Here is a 19,229-nt window from a genome sequence, read left to right as displayed (position 1 = left end):
TACTTCAGGGTTAGGAGCAATAGGGGAACCTGGATAGGCCAGACTAAAAACTGGTTTCACGAGTTTCCAGATCTCCAGAAAATATTTTAAATAATGTTATATTTTAAAAACTACTCTTTTGGGTAAGTTTCTGTCTTGCCACTTCAGCAGTTGTCCTCTGTTTTGCTAAAAAAAAGAACAAACTGCACTGTCAGAACCTTTCCCTATCTCTATGACAAAAACAACACATTGTTTTGTATGAGCAGAGTATCCTTTTCACCGTCTGCACCTCACTGCGCATCACACAGGGGATAGGTAGTGACCACCCTTCTGCCCATCCACTGTGTGTGCTAAGTCTGCCTATTCTTAATGTCAGAATACAGCTTTTCTCCTGGAGAGCTCATTTTGCTGTAGGTGCACAGCTGCAGGCATTATCTCCTTTATGACAGCAAACAGAGATAACTCCATGTGCATCACAGAGATCCCACGCTTAATCCTGGCAGGCCACAAATATAATGAATAAGGCCCTTTGCTGTCTAGCAATCGAGAGTATTTGCAGGGATGAGTTCTTAAACTGCCTGTTGGATCTAACCTTTCTTAGACACTTATATGCTCTTCCCTCACCAATAACAAAAAAGCAGGAATCTGGGATGGCGCTGTGGGAAAGGAAAAGCTTCTTTAAGGCATACAGGTTGGCTAAAGTCAAGTGTACTCAGAATATGAATGAATACTAACGTTCATAGTGCTATTCAGTGCCTTTTGTCAGAAGATCAGAAACACTTAAAAAAATGTGTTTTTTTTCTAACCTGTGAATGATAAAAATTATATACTAGATTGTTACATGAGTTGCCCAGGTTCGCATAATGGTGGTGTTGCCAGTGCTTGTGAAATTATCTTGGCTTGTGGGCAGCTTGTTCTTACCTTCTCGGCTCCTCACCTGAGATGTGAGGCTGTGAGACTGAGACTGGCAGCTTTCAGACTCACTCTGGGGGATTCTTGGGAAAAGTGTGTAAATGTGACGCAGGCAGATTTGATGGTTCAGAAATGAAGTGAGCCTTAAAATATTAGTTTATTTTCTTTTAAGTAACACGATTTTTAACCTATAGAAGGTTAAATGTAACTACTCCTGCATTTATACAGTCCTAAAATTACACTCGGCCCTTTAAAGGCAACCGTGAGGCTGATGTGGCCCCCGGTGAGCATGGGTTTGACACCCCTGACCTATAGGACAGTGTAGTTTCCTACCTACTCCAAGTAGTAAAAGCCACAGCTGCTCCAAAAATAATGATTCTTAGCCAGGCCTTTTTTTTTCATAAACTGGTAAACAGGGCAACTCAAATAATTGAGACAAAAAGACAGCCAGCTGATAAAACCCTGAATCCTTCCCTGGGCAGGCGTTACTGCCTTCCCTAGGAGGGAAACATCTTTTCCCTGATGCTCAGCCCAGCCTGTGGGTAAAGCAGCAAAGCTGAGGCAACATTTGCTCTCACCTTCCCCATCTCTCCCTGTTTCTGGCTGTGCTGCTCCATCCCCTCTTGCCAGGCTCTTTGCCAGAGGTGGCTCTATTTCCTAACTTGGCAAAAAAGTTTTCTGCATCCATAGGTTAGTTTGGTGAGCTGCATCTATTCTCTCAGGGATGGATCTGACTGCTGCAAGTGCAGAGAGGGCATGGGAAGTGTAAGAGCAAGTCTTTTGGGGGACAGTTAGCCATTAGGGTACGCTTAGCTCTCTTATATTATGTCTAAGAGACTTGTATGCAGATGGGTTGCCTGTCTTTAAACCAATTGCCTTGGAATTGTTTGATTTTAAGTGAGCTCAGAGCCTTTCCCTCTATGCTACTACAGTCCATGCCTGCTGGTGCAATATTATTCATCACAGCACCAGAGATGCCCTGGATCTCACCTGGAGATTTGCTCACTGCCGAACTGTGGATTTTGGGCAGCTTGTGCTCTAAGCTCAGAATCGGATTAAATTGACACAGCTGTCCCAGAAGCACTGGCTTCTCAACCAGACGGGTAAGCACATAAGCATCTTCCAAGCAGGCAGGTGCTCTATGGAGCTTTAAGCATCTCAGCTTGTGACTTAGGGACTGACATCTCTGCAGATGTGTGTGCACCACTTACAGCATCGCAGCCCAGTGCTGGAGCAAGACAGTATCATAATGTTCCCTGACTTGCTACTCACTAGTTTACCTGGGCAGAACGCATTGGGCCCAGAGGCCAGAAAAGAACTATGGCATAGAAAAAGAGAAACCAGGTGGAAAATCAGGGACCAGGACTGCAAGGAGGGACAAAGTAGGGGTAGAGCCTTTTCAGCTGTGTTTGTGAAAGCTCTCAGGGTTATGGGGCTGCTTGAGAGCAGAATGAAGCCAACAGATCATGCAGAGCTCTGGGAACACAGCTGGAGTTAACTGTGGAGGACAGGCATGAGGTAAACATGTGCTTACAGACTGATGAACTGAACAGGAATAGGTAACAGTGTTTAACCTGGCAAGTAATCTAAGAGATATGTAGAATGAATCTACTAACCTGGTTGGTAAGTGACCAGCAGACAGAGAAGGTCCATGGGTGTTAATGGGAGGGTGTATCTCGAGGGGAGGACTCGGGGGCTGGACTCAGGTCAGGTGGTGAACTCTAAGTGTCCACCCCGCTGGAGTTTGCTCAGAGCAGTGTTGAATTTACAGCCATTGAGTTTCAGTTGTCCCTGAGGTGGTAGATACTGAATGCTGTGGCTGAGGAGCTCAAAACCATTTTTTTACTTCTCCTTAAGAGAAGAAAAAGAAAGAGACATTGCCCCAAAACAGTCAAGACTTTTCTCGGGTCAGTCTTAAATTCTTACCTCTTCCAGCAGCTGCTTCTCAAGCCCTGAGGATTTCACTGAGCCAATTTAATGCTGGTGGTCAGACAGTTTAAACCCATTAGCTCCCAGCTATCTGAATAATTTTCTCCTTGGAGCCCAGCACACTGGCGGATTGCTCTAACCAGAGCTGCAGAGAACTGCTGCATTAACTGGACATTTGCTAACTGTTGCGACCTGCGGGGTGAGCATTTGAGACCCGAAGAAGATGCCACTGGCTAGATCACTGTCCATGACTTCTCTTAACGGGCTTCCTCAGTGGGAGGATGAAGACCTACCAGTGGAGGATTTGTTGCTCTTTGAAGTTTCTTGGGAAGTTACCAACAAAGGTTTGTACAGCAGTCTTAGGAGTTATTGCTGTTTTCACTGGAGCAGAGGGAGGCATGAAAGGCTTGGACAAGGACAACATTAAGGGGTGATTGAGGAAAAGTGGGCTGCGGAGCTGTTGTATTGGAAGGAGAGCATGTGGCAGCCATCTGGAACCGTGCATGCTGTGTGTGGGCTACATCTGCTTGTGCTTGTGTGGGATGAGCATGGAGTCAGGATGTCTGTGTGTTTTTACATATTTCACCACCAGGAACAGGTTGTTTAAACAAGCATCTACATGTTATGCCTGGGTGTGCGGATGTATGGATACATAGATGTTGCTTTGTACATATTTATTTTTTACCTTCCATGCAAATTCACTTGGGAGTGCAATGCGTGAAAATGAGTTGTAAAACAGGCATCAGATTTAGAGTGGTTTATCAGTCCCCCTCAGCCTTCCAGGGCAGTGTAGAGAAGAGGCCAAATTTGAAACAGGTACAAATAAACAGAGCTGCACTGAAACCACTGAACAAAAAACAGATGTCAATGACCAGCAGTCTTTATGCCAGCTGAACCCCTTTTGGACTGGTCTTTGCAAACACAGGCAGTGCCAGACAGGGATTTCATGCTTTGTGCATGTGTACAGATTGAAAATCTGTTGACTGCACACAGCTTGTCATGCAAAGCGCAAACTGCTTGTTGTGCAAAGATCTTTCTGCTTCCATTTCTAATTCACTCATCAAATCACCCCCTTTCAGCTAGGGGTAGTTCACCAAGGGGCAACAGGCTCCATTTTTGCCACAAAAGTGACTTAATACAAGTAAATGATTGACCTCATCTGTCTTATTGTCCTAGTAGATAAATAGATTAGTCAGGAGATGGGATCTGTAATCTGTTAAGATTTTAACTCTAAAGGGGAAATGTGTGTGAGAGGAACAGACAGTGCTAGGGTTTATCTTTATGGTGAAACTAGAATTACAAATCTGTGACAGCTTCTGGTATTTTAATGTGCACTGCAGTGCAATTTTATATTGCTCTTTTTAGGGTGGTGAGGAGAATCAATACCCAGAGGTAGTACAGAGTAGCTTTTGCACTTCAAATCTCTGTGGGCTTATTTTTCAGTAGCTTCAGTCAAGCGTTTTGAGTGAAATTGCTGTTATCAGAACTTGGAGCACGCAGCACTTAGTTTTGCAGTGTGCAGGATAAGGAAGGCACTGGCAAGCAGATGGCAGCAGAAAACTAGAAAATACAGATGTGCTTGCTAACATCTCTGAACTCCATACTATGGAGTCATCTGGTTACAGATATCACACAATATGTTTAAGAAAAAGTAGAACGCAATAAGATTCATCTGTCTTTCCTCACAAAATGCAGTGAATCATTTAATCACCCGTATAGCTCTTTTTGACTTCACTGAAGCCAAATAGACTGACACAGCTAAAATTTATTATTCTCACATTTTATGAGACAATTAATATTTATGAGAGTGAATATTTATTCAGTTAGTATAAAAAATAAGGTGCTGTGAATTACACCACATACCAAACCCATATATTCAAACAGGGCTGACTGAACTAGTCATGGAAAACAATTTCTTCATTAGAACCACATCTTTGTGCAAAGTTGCCATTAAACAATCTTGACTGGAAACATTTGTGCAAAAACACTTTAATAAGCCTATTTCAGCTTATTCTTTTCTGGTAAATTCTTGATACTGATTTTTTTTTTCTATATCTCCCAGAAAATTGAATGTCTAAGTCACGTGTAGATTTACTGTTCCTTGGTGGCCTAACTTTTATGAAGGGCTCTTGGAAAATGTTAAGGCACTGTGTTTCTTAGGAGAGGGAGTAGCCACAAAACACAGGGAGAGCCATCACAGAAGATGCATAGTCTTAGGAAATATTAGCTTACACTGTATTTCTCCTGCCTTCTTTTGCAGAAGGGAGAACTGTTTATTTGCCTAAGTAGGCTGACCTCACATAGATTTAGCACCACTATGTGTTTTAGTGCTTTAGTTTTAATGTTGCTGTATACTTTCTTAATATAGAGGGAAAGATAAGCATTAGCTAGGTTTATTGCCTCACAAGCTAATTTTGAACATTTAACATGAAAGTTTCTTTCTTCCTTTCTGGCAATGCAAAAGTGTGTCCTAGTAGTTCAGTGTGAAGCTGGTTTGCACTGCTAAAGTGGTGCAGAGCTGCTGCTGCCTACGGGAGAGAGTTCAAGTCATCGTGTTAACTTCATGAGCACCACTAGGTGCTTGGCTATGAGTACATTTGCTCATTGACCAGTACTGTTTCTTAGTGGTTCCTGCATTTTCTGTGACAGTAAGGTTGAAAGTTGTCTTCCCTGTGAGGAACGTACCACCAGAGCTCACAGATGCCTGTCCCACACCTGTAAACGCCACACTTTACAGGTGCTGAGCTGTTTCTTGAGCCTCTCAAATATATTCTCCTTCAGAGCTTGAGCGTGATGAAGGGGTCCTGCAGATTGGAGCACATCTAATAATGTATTTTGAGAGGATCTTCATGTGCCAGGCTGCCCATGGGGAGCAAGCATTTACGGGAATTTCCCTGAGCAGGAGATGGTGCTGGTTGGTACTGAGGCATGAGATGCACCTGGAAGGAAGGACAAGTCAGCCGTGTGAATTCAGTGCCCAGACATCTACAAGTATCCATTATTTCCAGAGTTTCATCACTTCTTTCTCAGCAGCTGGTACAGTGGAGGTGTCTCTATGTTTTTTTCTTTTCCTTTTTTTACATGTAGATAATTTAAACATACGCTCTACCTAGGCAGAGCTTTCTACTTCTCTACATCTTTTTATATTCTCTGTCCTAGCTGCTCCCTGTGCTAAGTGATAATCACTGACATACGTTGAAAAGCACTGGCAACTTTTCTTTCTCTTTTTTGCTGCCTGGAGCAAGCAAACACAAGGTAGCTGAAAGAGAGAATGAGAAATAAAAAAAGGTTAATTTGCCACTGCCACTCTCCCTGTGAAAAGGGACTTACCATGTAAACAAAGTACAACATGGAAATCATCTTGCATTGAAAGACCCCTGCAGAGAAATGAGAAAAAAGTAGTTTGTTTTGCACGATTTTCCTCACTTTATTTGACTCCTCACTTACAGGCAAGACCTGTGCTGTGAAGCAGACCTACTGTGTTTCTGTGGCAGAAGGGGGAAACAGCAGGCAGGCAGGGGCCCAGCGCATTGTAGTGCCACATGATCTGGTGGTAATCTTGGGGAAGCTCAGCATTTTTCACCCTCCCCCTTCTCTCCTAGTCACCATGCTCCAGTAAAACCTGGTCATGTGTCTGTGCATGTTGGAAAGGAAGACAGGTTTTCTTTCCCTCATAACAAGAAGACCAATAAAAACTTTAAGGGCAGGAGCACAAACCGAGTGGCTACAAGCTGTCCAGGTGTGTCTGAAGCCCCACAGATGGAAATTGTCAACAGGGAGCAGCCAAAGGCCATTGCAGGAATAGTGGCAGCAGTCCTAGACATTCTTCCCACTGAAACTTTAAGTATTTAATCTGGATACAGGGTAGAACCTGAATTCTCTAAGTTGTAACAGCTGTAGTTTAGTGGTTTTTCTAATACATTAATGAGAAGGGCTGACAATTTTCAGGATCTGGTCTGTGCTCTGTAAAGATATCTTTGAAATCACTCCAGTAGTATTTAGATATCTCCTGCTGTAATACTAACAACTTTTAGATGGAAAATAGAAGAATGCCTAAAAATGACAGGCAAACAGCCAGTTTATATCATCACTCAGCTCTGAGCAGATTAGCTTGAGTGCCACTGGTAGATGAATCCTAATTTTTTTGTTTTCATCCCTATTGGAGTGAAGACTGCTAAAAACAAACCTTGGTTGAGTGCTCCCTGGAGCAGAGCTCTATGTGCTGTTTCTCTGGTCAAAGTCTGGACTCTTGGAAATCAAATCCTGAATCCACTGAAGTCAGTAGGACCAGCGTTTTGCCTCCTCTGTGTTAAACAACTTTCTGTGATGAAAGTCCCTTGGGATAAGGTGAATGATGTAATCTGTGACACACCTGAACTAACACACTTTGGGGAGTGGGGGTGTTCTGGCATGAACTTGGCATGAGCACAGCATCAAAGCTCTGTGCATTTCTAGAGTGGGGTGGTATATCAACGTCAAATCAATCTCAAATTAAATCTTGTGCATTGGGCGTGATGCACACAGAAATAGCTTCTGTATTGTGGACATCTGTCATAAATTTCAGCATTATTTCAGAATATGTTTGGAATGTCAGCATTTCACAGAATTTAGAGAACTTCTATCTTATGATGAGTCCTGGCCACAAACATAGCAAAAAAAACATGAAAAACATCTGCTATGTGAAGATGCTTTTTTTTCACCTGACACATTTTACAACCTTATTCTATAAACAGTTCCCAGATATTTCAACAGGCAATCAATCAATAAATAAATAAATTTCCAACAAAACATTAGAAAAAAATAAGCTCAAGCCCAATTTTATCCCTTCTCTGTAGATCAGAGACACATTCTGAGGGGGAGGGGTGAAAGGATAGTTGATGTAATTATGAATTGTGGCAGTGAAGTCAATTTGAATCCTGAATCTGGGGTCCCACTGCTCTCTTGGATTCCATGGTCCTTGGGAAAGCTTTAGTGCCTACAGAGTGACCAGGTCAGACCGTAGTAAGGAAGCTGAAGAGCCCCAGGAACCCCTTGATCCTCAGTGTAGAAAAGGTATGTGGGGGAAGGACTCAGCCATCAGTGACAATCTCCACTTACCTCTGTCTCACTTGCATAGCTTCCTCTCTCTCTCTCTCTCTCTCTCTCCTTCCTTCTTGGTTTCTGCTGCTCCTTCCTTCTGTCCTAATGTGGGGCAGGTAGGAGAGCAAGTAAAATGAATGGTGGGTCTCTCTGGCAGTTTTCGGAAGTTTGGCAATCCTGTGCTCAGAGGATCGCAGCTCCAGAAGACCTTTTTTCTCAGTGATGTTCCTGCGTAGTCCTGGAAGTTGTGGACCCCTCCTCATCGGGTGACAAAAAGCATCTTTCCGTATCACAGCTTGCAGCAGAAAGAGCACATCTACGTATTAGATCTTCCACAAAGATCTCCAGTTGCATAGTTAGGTCTCCACTTCTGCCTAATGTTGTCCTCAGTAGTGACATGAAATCAGGAGACTGTTCTTGACTTGCAGACTATTTATTTAGATGGTTCTGATGTCTACCCTGGAGGGCTCTAACCACTGCTTGGATTTTAAATATAGAAAAGAAATAATGCATCAGCACTTGAAATGACGGAAGAAGAAAATGACTGGAGCAATGCAGATAACTCCTTTAGACAAATTCATAGTAGTGGTAGCGGATATGAAAATATTCAAACTTTCAAAAAGAATTCTATGAAATATTTGCTGAGAAAATATTTTGTTTTCATCTTCTAGTTTTTAAAGAGATCACTAAAAAAGGTCAAACTTCTCTTAACTGAACAAAATCCTTCTTTCCCAAACTTTTTAGTTCCCCTCTATCCATGCCAGTTCATTTTTCCCTGGAAAAAGAGGAAGAATGGAAAGAAAATAAAAGGGTAAAAAGATCTGGTTTTGATTTACTTTTCAACCTGATTTACCTTATTCTGTTGGAAAAGTTAAAAACATTTTTTAAAAAGAAATAATAGAAATACTTTTATCTCAAGGACATTTAAAAATGATTAAAACTTAACATATTTAAAGAAAGAATTTTGGTGGAGATTAGAACACTAAACTAGCCATGTGTCTGTGTTTTACTGCTAATGGCCCATGCTTGTGTCACACTGAACCAATTCTCTGGGTCTGATCTCTCCCAATTCTGCATCTATATCTCTTTTTGTCTTTGTTTGTTTTAAAACCTATTTAAAAGTACAATACCTTGGAGGCTGCATACAGAAACTTGCAACATCATGGGATTTCGGTACATCCCTTTTATTTGGAAAGATTTTATGTTTGTAATATGACTTTAAAACATCATATTAGAAAGTAATAAGGAGGCTTACCATCTTGTTGGAAGTAATTTGAGAGTTCTGTTAGGTTCCAAGTGAATATGTAGACCCTTACTCTATTACTCAGTAGGATCTGTAACGCATTGTTTACTTGCACAGTTATTTTCAGGGAATTCAAAGTAACTGAGCAGATATAAGCTACCCCTTAATGATATATAATGTGTTCCTCGAATTTGCTGAGGAAAAGTGTAATTTCAGAAGTCCATACATTATTCTAGACATTGCTCTGTTCTTGTCAAAGTGTCTTTGGACTAGATGATCTTTCGAGGTCCCTTCCAATCCCTAACATTCCGTGGTTCTGTGATTCTGTGTAATTCTGTGATTCTTTTTTTAAGGTATGCCCAACAGTTTCCACATAGTTTCACTTGCACACTTTCCCTCCCTGTCAATTAAAGCTTATGCAAAGACGTGCTTTGTGAGTCATGTTTCCACAGTAACAGTGAAGACAAAATCAAGTTTTGGGACCCGGTAACCCCGAGTTTTTGTCACAGCTGTCTTCTGAAGACTTTTCACGTCGTAAAACAGACTCTTTTGTTTTTAAGTACTTTCCATGGCATTTCAGGCAAATCAGTACCCTTTCCCTCAGAACAGGCCTTCCATACATCTTTGGCAGGGCATGCTTTAGGACACACAGTGATCCTAAGCAAAACCTTGTGAAAAGAAACACTCAGCTGTTGGCTGTACAAAATAAAATTCCAGGACCTGTTCAGCTGCTGAACTGCAGCTTTCTTATTAATTTTAAAATTAGTGACCATGGAATCTCAGCTACCTTGCTGATTGCAATATCAAATGCCTCGCAGCATGAAAGAGGCTGCTCTCCACTCTCATGATAGCAGGAAAAGAGCTTTACACCACTCTACTCATAGACAGCTTTATCATGTTACTTGGTATCTTTCATCTTGCGAGTAGATATTTGCTTTTTTTCCCAGGGTCACCAGGCTGCTTTGCACAACTATCTTACCTCATTGCAAGCTCAGTGTTTCTGCCAATTCAAACCAACTAGTTTAATGACTAAGATTTCTATCAAGCCCCTTATTTATCCATGTTGGATTGCAGTGCCATTACACTCATATGACATATTTACCACCCATAAGAACAGACATGTCATCATGACTGCATGACTTTACGGATTGAAAGTTGTCTCCTATAATTTAATTTATATTTTTATCTGAATCCAAGCTATTCAAGTAGTCTCAGCTTGCGGACAGAGGACCGTAGAGAGAATATATAGTATACATAGAGAGAACAGTATATATATAGAATATATAGTGTCAGTGTACCTAAGATTTCTTAAAATCCGTGTCCAGAGCAACCATATAGTGTGATGACTAGAAATTAGTTCCTTAGCTTTCTGGTCCTAATGAAGAGGAGAAGAATAGTCTTGTGCATAGATGCCCTTCTGTATTGCCATGTCTGTGTTACCTGAAACCCTTGAACTGTGAGCTTGATTTATGAACATATACCTGTAAGATTCTTGTCTGCTTAAGTCTTGAATTACTATGAATGGTAATAATTTATTGTAAAAATGTATTGTAATAATTCTACTTACCAAGCTAGTAGATTGGAACTGTGTTTTTTTTTCTTTGTAAAATATCTAGAATCCTGAGACAACATAAAAATAGGAGGACTAGGCATCCTTCCACAGTTCAAAACAAATGGGATATTTGTAAGGGAAAGGATTTTAAGTGCACACTTTCTTTTCTATGAGCACAATTAAAAACATAGTTCTGTCATTCAGTTCCTAAGAGCTCCAAGATACCAGGCTTGGCAGAAGGCTTTCTATTGTTGTCAGGTGATACAGTTTAACTAATCTGGGAACTAATTTCCCAAAGTGCTGAGCAACTTCAACTGCTTTATTGTAAATAGAGGTAATTTGTGGCAGATTTTAAAGGAGAATCAGGTAGCTGGCTGTAGTGCATTGGCACCTCTGGATACCCCGGTGGCTTTAAAAAAAAAAATTAATCTGGAGTACTTGCTGTCAATCACCGGCAACTTGCAGTGCTGACTCCTTATGTAATCTTGATGTCACTGATAAAGGCACAGTCTTCTTGCCTGGTGTATTACCAAGCATTTCCAAATTCAGTGGAAGATGAAAATTCTAAGTAGGAACACTAATTCCCTTCCTATTTTTTTCCTTTCTTGTTTGCTTGTACCTGGTGAGCTTCCTTTATCTTACCATGCTTTAGAATCGCTGGATCTGTGCTAAACTTGTCTCTTATGTACAGCAGCGACCCAGCCCCTGATTCTGTCTTCTCTTGCCTTCCCTTCCACTTGCTGGATTTGAGCACGTGCTGGGATTCTTCTGAGCTTGTGGTGGTGAAATGCCCACTGCTGGGCACTGTGGGTCCCATGGCAAAGGGGGGTTTGCAAGACTGTCCCGCCAATGCAGGAATTACGGTGCTGGCTATGGGAAAAGTATGAGGCAGAGCAGCTAAGTGAATCTTGCATCTGATGTGCAAGACTGGATAGATTTGTACTGACTTGTCAGGGGGTGTTGCTGTCACATTCTCTTATACATTTTAATATTGTGTTTCTTTTTAAAGTGGAAAATATTTTTGTGGAGTGTGCTGCAGACATTTATATTGGTATTGTAGGCTACCTTCATTCTGACTTCAACAGCACTTTAGAATGGTGGTGGAACATGACACCTTTTGCTGTGAGGATATTGGTTTAAATTGTCTTTTATAGTCTGTTGCCAATAAAATCTGTCAGTCCCTCGGCTTCTCTTTATGGTTTGTGTAAAACAAGCTGGAGGTGCCAGATTGCTTCTCACCACATGTATTTCCACGTCATGAAAAATATATTTGAAAATTATAAATGCTGCAATAAAAAAGCAGAAGGCTGCACTTGGGATTCAGTAGAATCAAGATCAGGCATGGGAGACTGGATGCATAAGCCACAGGATTTGAATCCCGCAATCTGAATGTAAAGATTTCAAAATCCACCCAGGAGTAAGCAAAACATTAAATTGTCGTTTAAGAATTATGTGCAGTCTGCTATCAGTGCATACTCCTAAATTAAGCCTTGAAGCTTGGATTCCATTTCAGATTCCATTTGAGAGACTGAACTTCTATTTATTGGATAGAGTCTGGGTTTCAGTTAAAATCTGAATATATGAAGCCATTTAACTAGAGGTGTATCCGATGAGTTGGATCTTATGCCAGAGCTTTGTGTCCTGTGCCCCTTCCTACTTTTTGTTCTTTGTGATCTTTTGCAGTGGGCGGCATTTACACTGTGATCCAGACAAAAGCCAAAATTACGGCAGATGAATGGGGTGAAAACTATGTTCTGGTTGGTCCCTATTTTGAGCACAATGTGAAGACTCAGGTGGAAGCATGTGAGCCTCCAAACCCCGCAATTAAGAAGGCAATGGACACCATGAAAAGCCAAGGGTGTCAGGTAAATCACATCTGCTACTGCTTCCCAGGGCAACAAAGCTGACTCTGAGGAGATTACAGTTCTGCTTAATGCTCTTGCTGTTCCACTTGACACAGCAGTCCTGGTCAATGTCACAATGCAAAAGGCTCAGAATCCTCTGTTAGAACAGCAGAGACAATTCATTAAAGGTTATTTTTGAGGAAGAACCAGTTTATCCAATTACAGGTTTTAACAGTCATTTATCTGCAAGTCTGCTTAATTGGATTAATGACTTATTTATCCAGTCTCTAAATACAGTGAGATTTTAGTAGATATAATATGACCTTACTTTGACTGAACCCTTACATTACATTTGGCTTTCTTTTGCTGAAGAGAGAAGAGCATTCCACTAGTTCACAATTTTTCTTATGTAGCATTGTATTAACTTGAAAGCCAAAAAGGGACAAACCACAGGTAGACTTCAGAAAAACACACAACTGACAAAGAATCTGCCTCCTCAGATCAATGCAACTAGCTGTCTGTTGCCTTGGAAGAGAGGTTAAGCCACAGCACAAAGAGTGAATTCGTCTGTGTTTCCTACACAGTTTTTAACCGGTGTTTTCTGTGTCACCTCAGTCAAACCCCATAACCTCCCTGTGACTCAGTTTCTCCAGCAGTAAACTAGGAATAAACTTCTTCCTATAAAGGTGATCTGCAGAAAGGAATAGAATCTACTGCGTTAATGGGCAAGCTACTAAGCTGCAAGCAACTGCAGCCTTGAGGACAATTGGTTACCTGAAAATAGGTAGAAGATAACACATGCTAAATCTGACCTCCTTTCTTGAAAGTCCTCATCAGAGATCTAGAACTCACCTTCACTCTGTTTCAGCATTGAGTCCCTCAGAGATGCTAGCTAGCAGGAGGAAAAACTGTCTGCTTGTGTGTGCCAAACAGATGTGAAAAGCATTGAGAGGCAGCAGCAAGGAAGCATTCTTACAAAGTTCTGTTGCTGAGGTGCATGACACACTTTATTGTAGAAGTTCATAAATTTCTTAGACAGCCACCAGCTGTGGCACTGGCGATGTATTATCTCCCTTTGTAACAGCAGTTTTGCTGTTCTTAGGATCTAATGCCCTATTGCATGTTATGTAGAAGCATATTGTTGGACGTATGTGTGCCATTGCTTTGGAAAGTATCTGGGGACACTAACATTGTGTGACGCATTGTTCAAGCTGAGGTTCAAAGTAAAAGGCCTAATTCAACTGCCATTTCTTATTTCTAATCAATTTTTCTTAAGTGATTGATCAAATTTTCCATATTGCTGCTCACCAAGAGATACCTCTGCAAGCTGTGTAACACTGTTTTGTTTGGAAAACAGCTGAAGGCTTGTGGGGCAGATTAATTGCAATGCTATATATACTTCATGCTGTTCCAGCAATACATTCAATTTAATCAGCCAACTCTGCCAGCCTAGCATGTGCATTGTGCCGCTGGAGTATTCATATATAGCAGCAAATCTGTTCCAGGTACGTCAACTATAGCTTTGATCTCTAATAATGACGCTCTATTTTCCAGGAGCTGCGCTTATCCTATTAACACTTATGTCTGGATTTTGTTTATGCATCACAATGGATCCCTTTAAACCAGGGGACCTAGGAACACTTCCAAACTTCTCAGGTCAGGTGTGTTCCTTGCCACAACCTGACTCCATATTTAGGTGAAGTCTGGTTTCACACAGACTCCCTGCTCTCTACATTTTCCTGAATAAGAAACATGGTAGCCTGAAATAAGTACATAAGGAGCTGACCCTCCTTCACACACCTGTCTTCGTTGCAACCTGCATTTTTTGTGCAAGCGGATCTAAGAGCTTTCAACTCATCGTTTTTTTAAACTTGACCTCTATTCAGCCTATTTTGGCGTCAGGGCTGGGTTAAACTGCTGAGGTCCCAGGGGCTGGTGAATGAAAAGAAGTTGAACAGTGGCATAAAAGATTCTTCTGCATGAGCTATAAACTGCACTAGCCTCCCTATAGTACCTCGTTCTTCCTGGTTAATATATCTCTGCTGCTACAGCTAATTTGATGGTTCAATTAAAGTGAAATAATTTGACTGTGCAGACTTGTACAATCCATAGTGTGGGCCCAGCTGTGTTGCATTGTCTTATGACAGTTAAGCCTACTCTCTTGGTTAGGCTGGTAGGTTATATCAGTGGAATTCTAAATACTCTTGGAGATATTTAACTATACTGATGCAGATAAAGCAGGAAAGCTGTAATTTAGGCCGATATTGTTTAAGGTTTTATTATACCTTCTGATTGATCCTTCCACTCTGCCAAAGGGCATCAACTGTGCTTCTTGGGCAGAATGAGGAAATGTCGTGGTAGATAGTGGTCCCAAGCACCTGTTCTACAAAATATATCACCATTAATCTAGTGTAAATGGGAAAAGATTGGTGACAAATCTGACTGAAATAAAATAATAATTTTGAAATAAAACATTTCAATAAGAACAAAGACCTCATTATTCAAGCAAGTATAATCTTCCTAAGTTTTTTTTTTTTTTTTTTAATGACATAAAGTTGCCATTGCTATGAAGATCTTAAAAACAAAATGTTCCTAAAGACCGTAGTTTCCTTTTACTCCTACCTTTGGTCCAGTATTACTCCGTATATTTTGCAAGAAAAAACACAAAATCTAGGTATGTAGGACTATGATCACGTATTCCTTATGTAAAGCATTCAAGGTTTGATGGATGAAGTAGTTCTGCTAACTGGCCTTTTCATTCACTTTGGCATTTTCTGCTTATAATGTTGCTTCTTTCCCATAGGCCTTTTTTGGAAGATGGCTGATAGAAGGCAGCCCGTATGTCTTACTGTTTGATATAGGATCAGCAGCCTGGAATCTGGACAGGTGGAAAGGAGAATTTTGGGATGTCAGCAACATAGGGATCCCTTTTCATGACCGAGAAGCCAATGATGCTGTGATTTTTGGATCATTAACAGCCTGGTTTTTAAAAGAGGTACAGTTTTTAAATCTAGAGATTTTCAAACCTCAGCCTTGTCATCAGGGCAAAAAGCTTTGGGATGCAGTTCCTATTGTCCAGTTTTAAAATTTTAAGGAAGTTGATACCTGAAGTATAACAAATTTATACTTAGAACTTAAATCTTAAGCAGTCATTTCAATATTTTCCCTGAGTGGGGTTGAAGGCAGCAGGAGCCCTGAGTGAAATCTGCTGCTCTTCTGTTTCTTCTCAACTCTCTTATTTGTCACTGGATGCTCTTACAGGTGGGATCTCAAGCTCCCTTTTCCTCTGCTGTGGTAGCCAAGTAGTCACACAAAATGTCTGTAAAGCCAGTCAAGCCATATGTCAGCTGTTAGTTACTGCCTCGCACAGGGAATAGAGGCAAATGGCAAGAATCAATGACAGCACTGTGGCTTCACATGTCACTCTACCACAGCCTACCTGAAAAGAGGAAACTTTGTTAGTTTGCAGAATTATCTGTCTGTCATAGGTGCTCTTGATTTTCTTACCCATACAAGAGTTTCAACAGCAGAACAGCAAGTTGAAAGAAAGAAGAGTGACTGTGCTTGCCAGAGCTCCCCAACACTCTAGGAATGATGTTGTTCTGCAGCACTAGTAAGGCACATGCACTTCTTGGGTGAAGGATTAGGGCTGATGGGAATCAATACATATGACCACTTAGAATGTTGTACTGCTGTATCATATGAGAGAAAGCAAACACATAGAAGGCAGCATGAAAAAAAGAGGTTTCTGAGACTGGGAGGATGAGCAGGGTATGTGTTTCATGTATGTTCTTTCTGATTATTTTCAGCTTTCCTCTCAGTTTGACGACAAGCCCAATATAGTTGCCCACTTCCATGAGTGGCAGGCAGGAGTGGGTTTAATACTGTCTCGATCTCAGAAACTTCCTGTTGCCACAATTTTTACCACCCATGCGACTCTGCTTGGGAGATACCTGTGTGCAGCCAGTATAGATTTTTACAACAATCTTGACCAGGTAAGAGAGATTTTCTAATTCCTTTTATTTTTTAAATTTTTTTTCCCCAGCTAATTAACTACCAGCTCCTTTTTGTTTACTGTGCTACAGCATATATTGTATATTCTGTCTTGTGTGATCACTTATGATTGACCCACAGCTGAGTGATAGGCTATCCATTCCAGAGCGCGACAAATGGTATTTGTAAGACCACGAGGTGTCTGGGCATGAGTGCCTTTATCTTTGTGTCATCTCACAGATCCTACAGCTCAGTTAGAGTCTAGAATACTTGTAGTACCTTCAGTGAACTTTGATTTACCAGAATTTCACTGCAGAGTACTTAAACTCATTCAGCCTCCAGTCAAGTCAGTGCCTTAGTCCAGTCCACTGTTATATGGAGCCATATTGCAGCAGGACAGGACTGTTAACAGAGATTCTTAACCTTCTTTTCAATGGCCTGGGACATTTTCTAAAGCTAAGAGAGAGTTAGAGAGTTACAGCTCCAGACATCACTGCAAGTCAAGTGTCCTTGAGAATCTTCCTCTTTGTGTTCAGGAAAGGGAATCAACTCAAGTACTGGATGCTACAGTTTTGGTGTTACTGTTAGCAACGTAACCAGTGAATGTAAAACCTATTCATCATATGACACTTCAGGTGCAGCTTCTTAATGAAAGGCAGTAGAAAGGTGCACTGTTTCTTAATGAAAGGCAGTAGAAAAAATAGACAATAGCCCTCTTCTTGCTGAAATTACTCTGGAATTGTATATATGTGTGTATATATCTATATCTATATCTATATCTATATCTATATCTATATCTATATCTATATCTATATCTATATCTATATCTATATCTATATCTATATCTATATCTATATCTATATCTATATCTATATCTATATCTATATCTATATCTATATCTATATCTATATCTATATCTATATAGATATATATATAATTTTTTTTCTCCAGCCAACTTCTTAATTCTTGCAAGTCATAGTAAGTCCTTCTACTTTCCAGTTTTTTAGCCTAGGCTTAATGTGTAACTGGGAAATATAGGAAGTATTTTCTGAGTTAAAAAACCCCACATCTGTTTCTTGGAATTTTTGTGAACTGGCTGGTGGTTTTGGTTTTCACTATTCTTTCTCCAGTTAAAACACAACACAAACCACATTTCAAGGACCCAGATGTCTTCAGCACTACCTTCGGAAGAAGTATATTACATGGTCTGGGATTTCTGTTATGGTTACAGACAAACTGAGTTCAAGAGATTTTTGCATCCCAGCTTTTATTGAGGATAGAGGTAGTTAAAAGGCTAAACCAACTTGCCTTATTCACTGCCTGTGCACTTCAGTGAAGAAAATTGCTCAGTTGGCACAAGCTTCAGTGTCTTCCAAAGACAAGACCCAAGCATTAGTGTTCTACTGACATTATTCAGAAGCACAGAATAGATTGTACTGCAAGGAAACAGTCACTCACCTTACTCATCTTCTTTTTTTCTTCTTTTCCACCAAAGACAACTACTGAACCTACTGAACATACTAAAAAACCATCTCCTTTCATTTACTCATATGCATGTAGGCTCTCTATAGTGTCAGTCTCCTCACAGTCCGTGTAAGACAAACGTCCCCAAATTACTATCTGCAAGACCTATCTCCAACTATCAATCACCTAGGCAAATTAGTCTCCTAAATTAAATATGTTTGTTAGGTGCACTAATGAGGCAGCATGAATAACCCAGTCATGCTGTCAGACCCAAGTTTCAGGACTCCAGACATGTATTCTCCTTATGTGTACATATGCAAAATACATATATTATGTGAAATCTAGTTTTAAAGTCACAGTATTTTTCACTGGAGAGAGCTAGATTGAAAGAACTAAAACCATGTGGATTCAGGTTTAACACTTGGGAAAGTGGGGACTTTTCAGCAGTAACTTTACTCATTCACCCTTGCACTCTTACACATAATTTCTTAGTAAAGAAGCTATAGTAAAAAAAAAAAAGGAGGGGTGCATTTAAAATGGGAAATTAGAGGTTAAAAAAAGTGTATGCTGATTGTTTTACAAACTGATGCTAAAAATAGTATGTCAGAGCCTTGCCTTGCTTTTGTAAAGGAAATTCTAAAAAAAAAAATTGGTTTGTTTTGTATTCTGGTTAATTTGGTGAGCTACAAGTAGTCTGGCAAAATAGTCTGCTTTTCTCAAAAGCAACTCTTTTTTCCTTTCATGGTAGCTTTGGGGCCCTCACTCTTGTCTGTGTACTCAAAAGAAAAAGCAATGATGTTACATTTGAGAAGACAGAGATTTTAGTGGATTTATAATCTAATCACAGTATTAATATAATTTTTACAGTTCACACATGACATGTCCACCTTTATGTGTTAAAGTACTGTTCATCCTCCTGCAAAGCTTCACAAGTTCTGTTGGTAACTATCAGCTATGTGATAAATACAGAAATTTCTATTCAGCTTTTATTTGAAGAATATAAGGAATGAAACATATATCCGTTTAAAGTATTATTATAAACTCCTGTAAATAATATTTAAGGGAGGAAAGTTGTGGATTTCTAGTCCTTAATGCTTTATGCCCTCTTTGGAGAGACTGACATTTAAAGCTGCTTATAGAGAAAGTGGTGCCAAGCTGTTACACTACTGTTTAACATGCTTATAGTGTGCTAAAGCTGGCTTAGAACACCTGCTAGAGAGACCACTACTCAGCC

The 19,229-nt window shown here is 40.4% G+C and overlaps 1 protein-coding gene across 1 annotated transcript in view; it reads left to right on the top strand.

Annotated features, from left to right (window-relative positions):
* Nucleotides 1–3,043: 3,043 nt before the first annotated feature.
* GYS2 (glycogen synthase 2) overlaps nucleotides 3,044–19,229 on the top strand; it is a gene marked incomplete at both ends in the record, with an annotated part of 40,200 nt that continues 24,014 nt past the window's right edge. Inside the window, 4 exons of the mRNA XM_082070733.1 lie at nucleotides 3,044–3,164; nucleotides 12,378–12,559; nucleotides 15,342–15,533; nucleotides 16,348–16,533. Of these exons, the coding sequence (XP_081926859.1) occupies nucleotides 3,044–3,164; nucleotides 12,378–12,559; nucleotides 15,342–15,533; nucleotides 16,348–16,533 (681 nt within the window). The remainder of the gene's footprint in view (nucleotides 3,165–12,377; nucleotides 12,560–15,341; nucleotides 15,534–16,347; nucleotides 16,534–19,229) is intronic.

Source organism: Streptopelia decaocto, assembly GCF_964273445.1.
Source record: "Streptopelia decaocto genome assembly, chromosome: 1".
NCBI classification, from domain to species: domain Eukaryota; kingdom Metazoa; phylum Chordata; class Aves; order Columbiformes; family Columbidae; genus Streptopelia; species Streptopelia decaocto.
The sequence above is the reverse complement of the archived record's forward strand: the minus strand, read 5'-3'. Positions and strand labels throughout refer to the sequence as shown.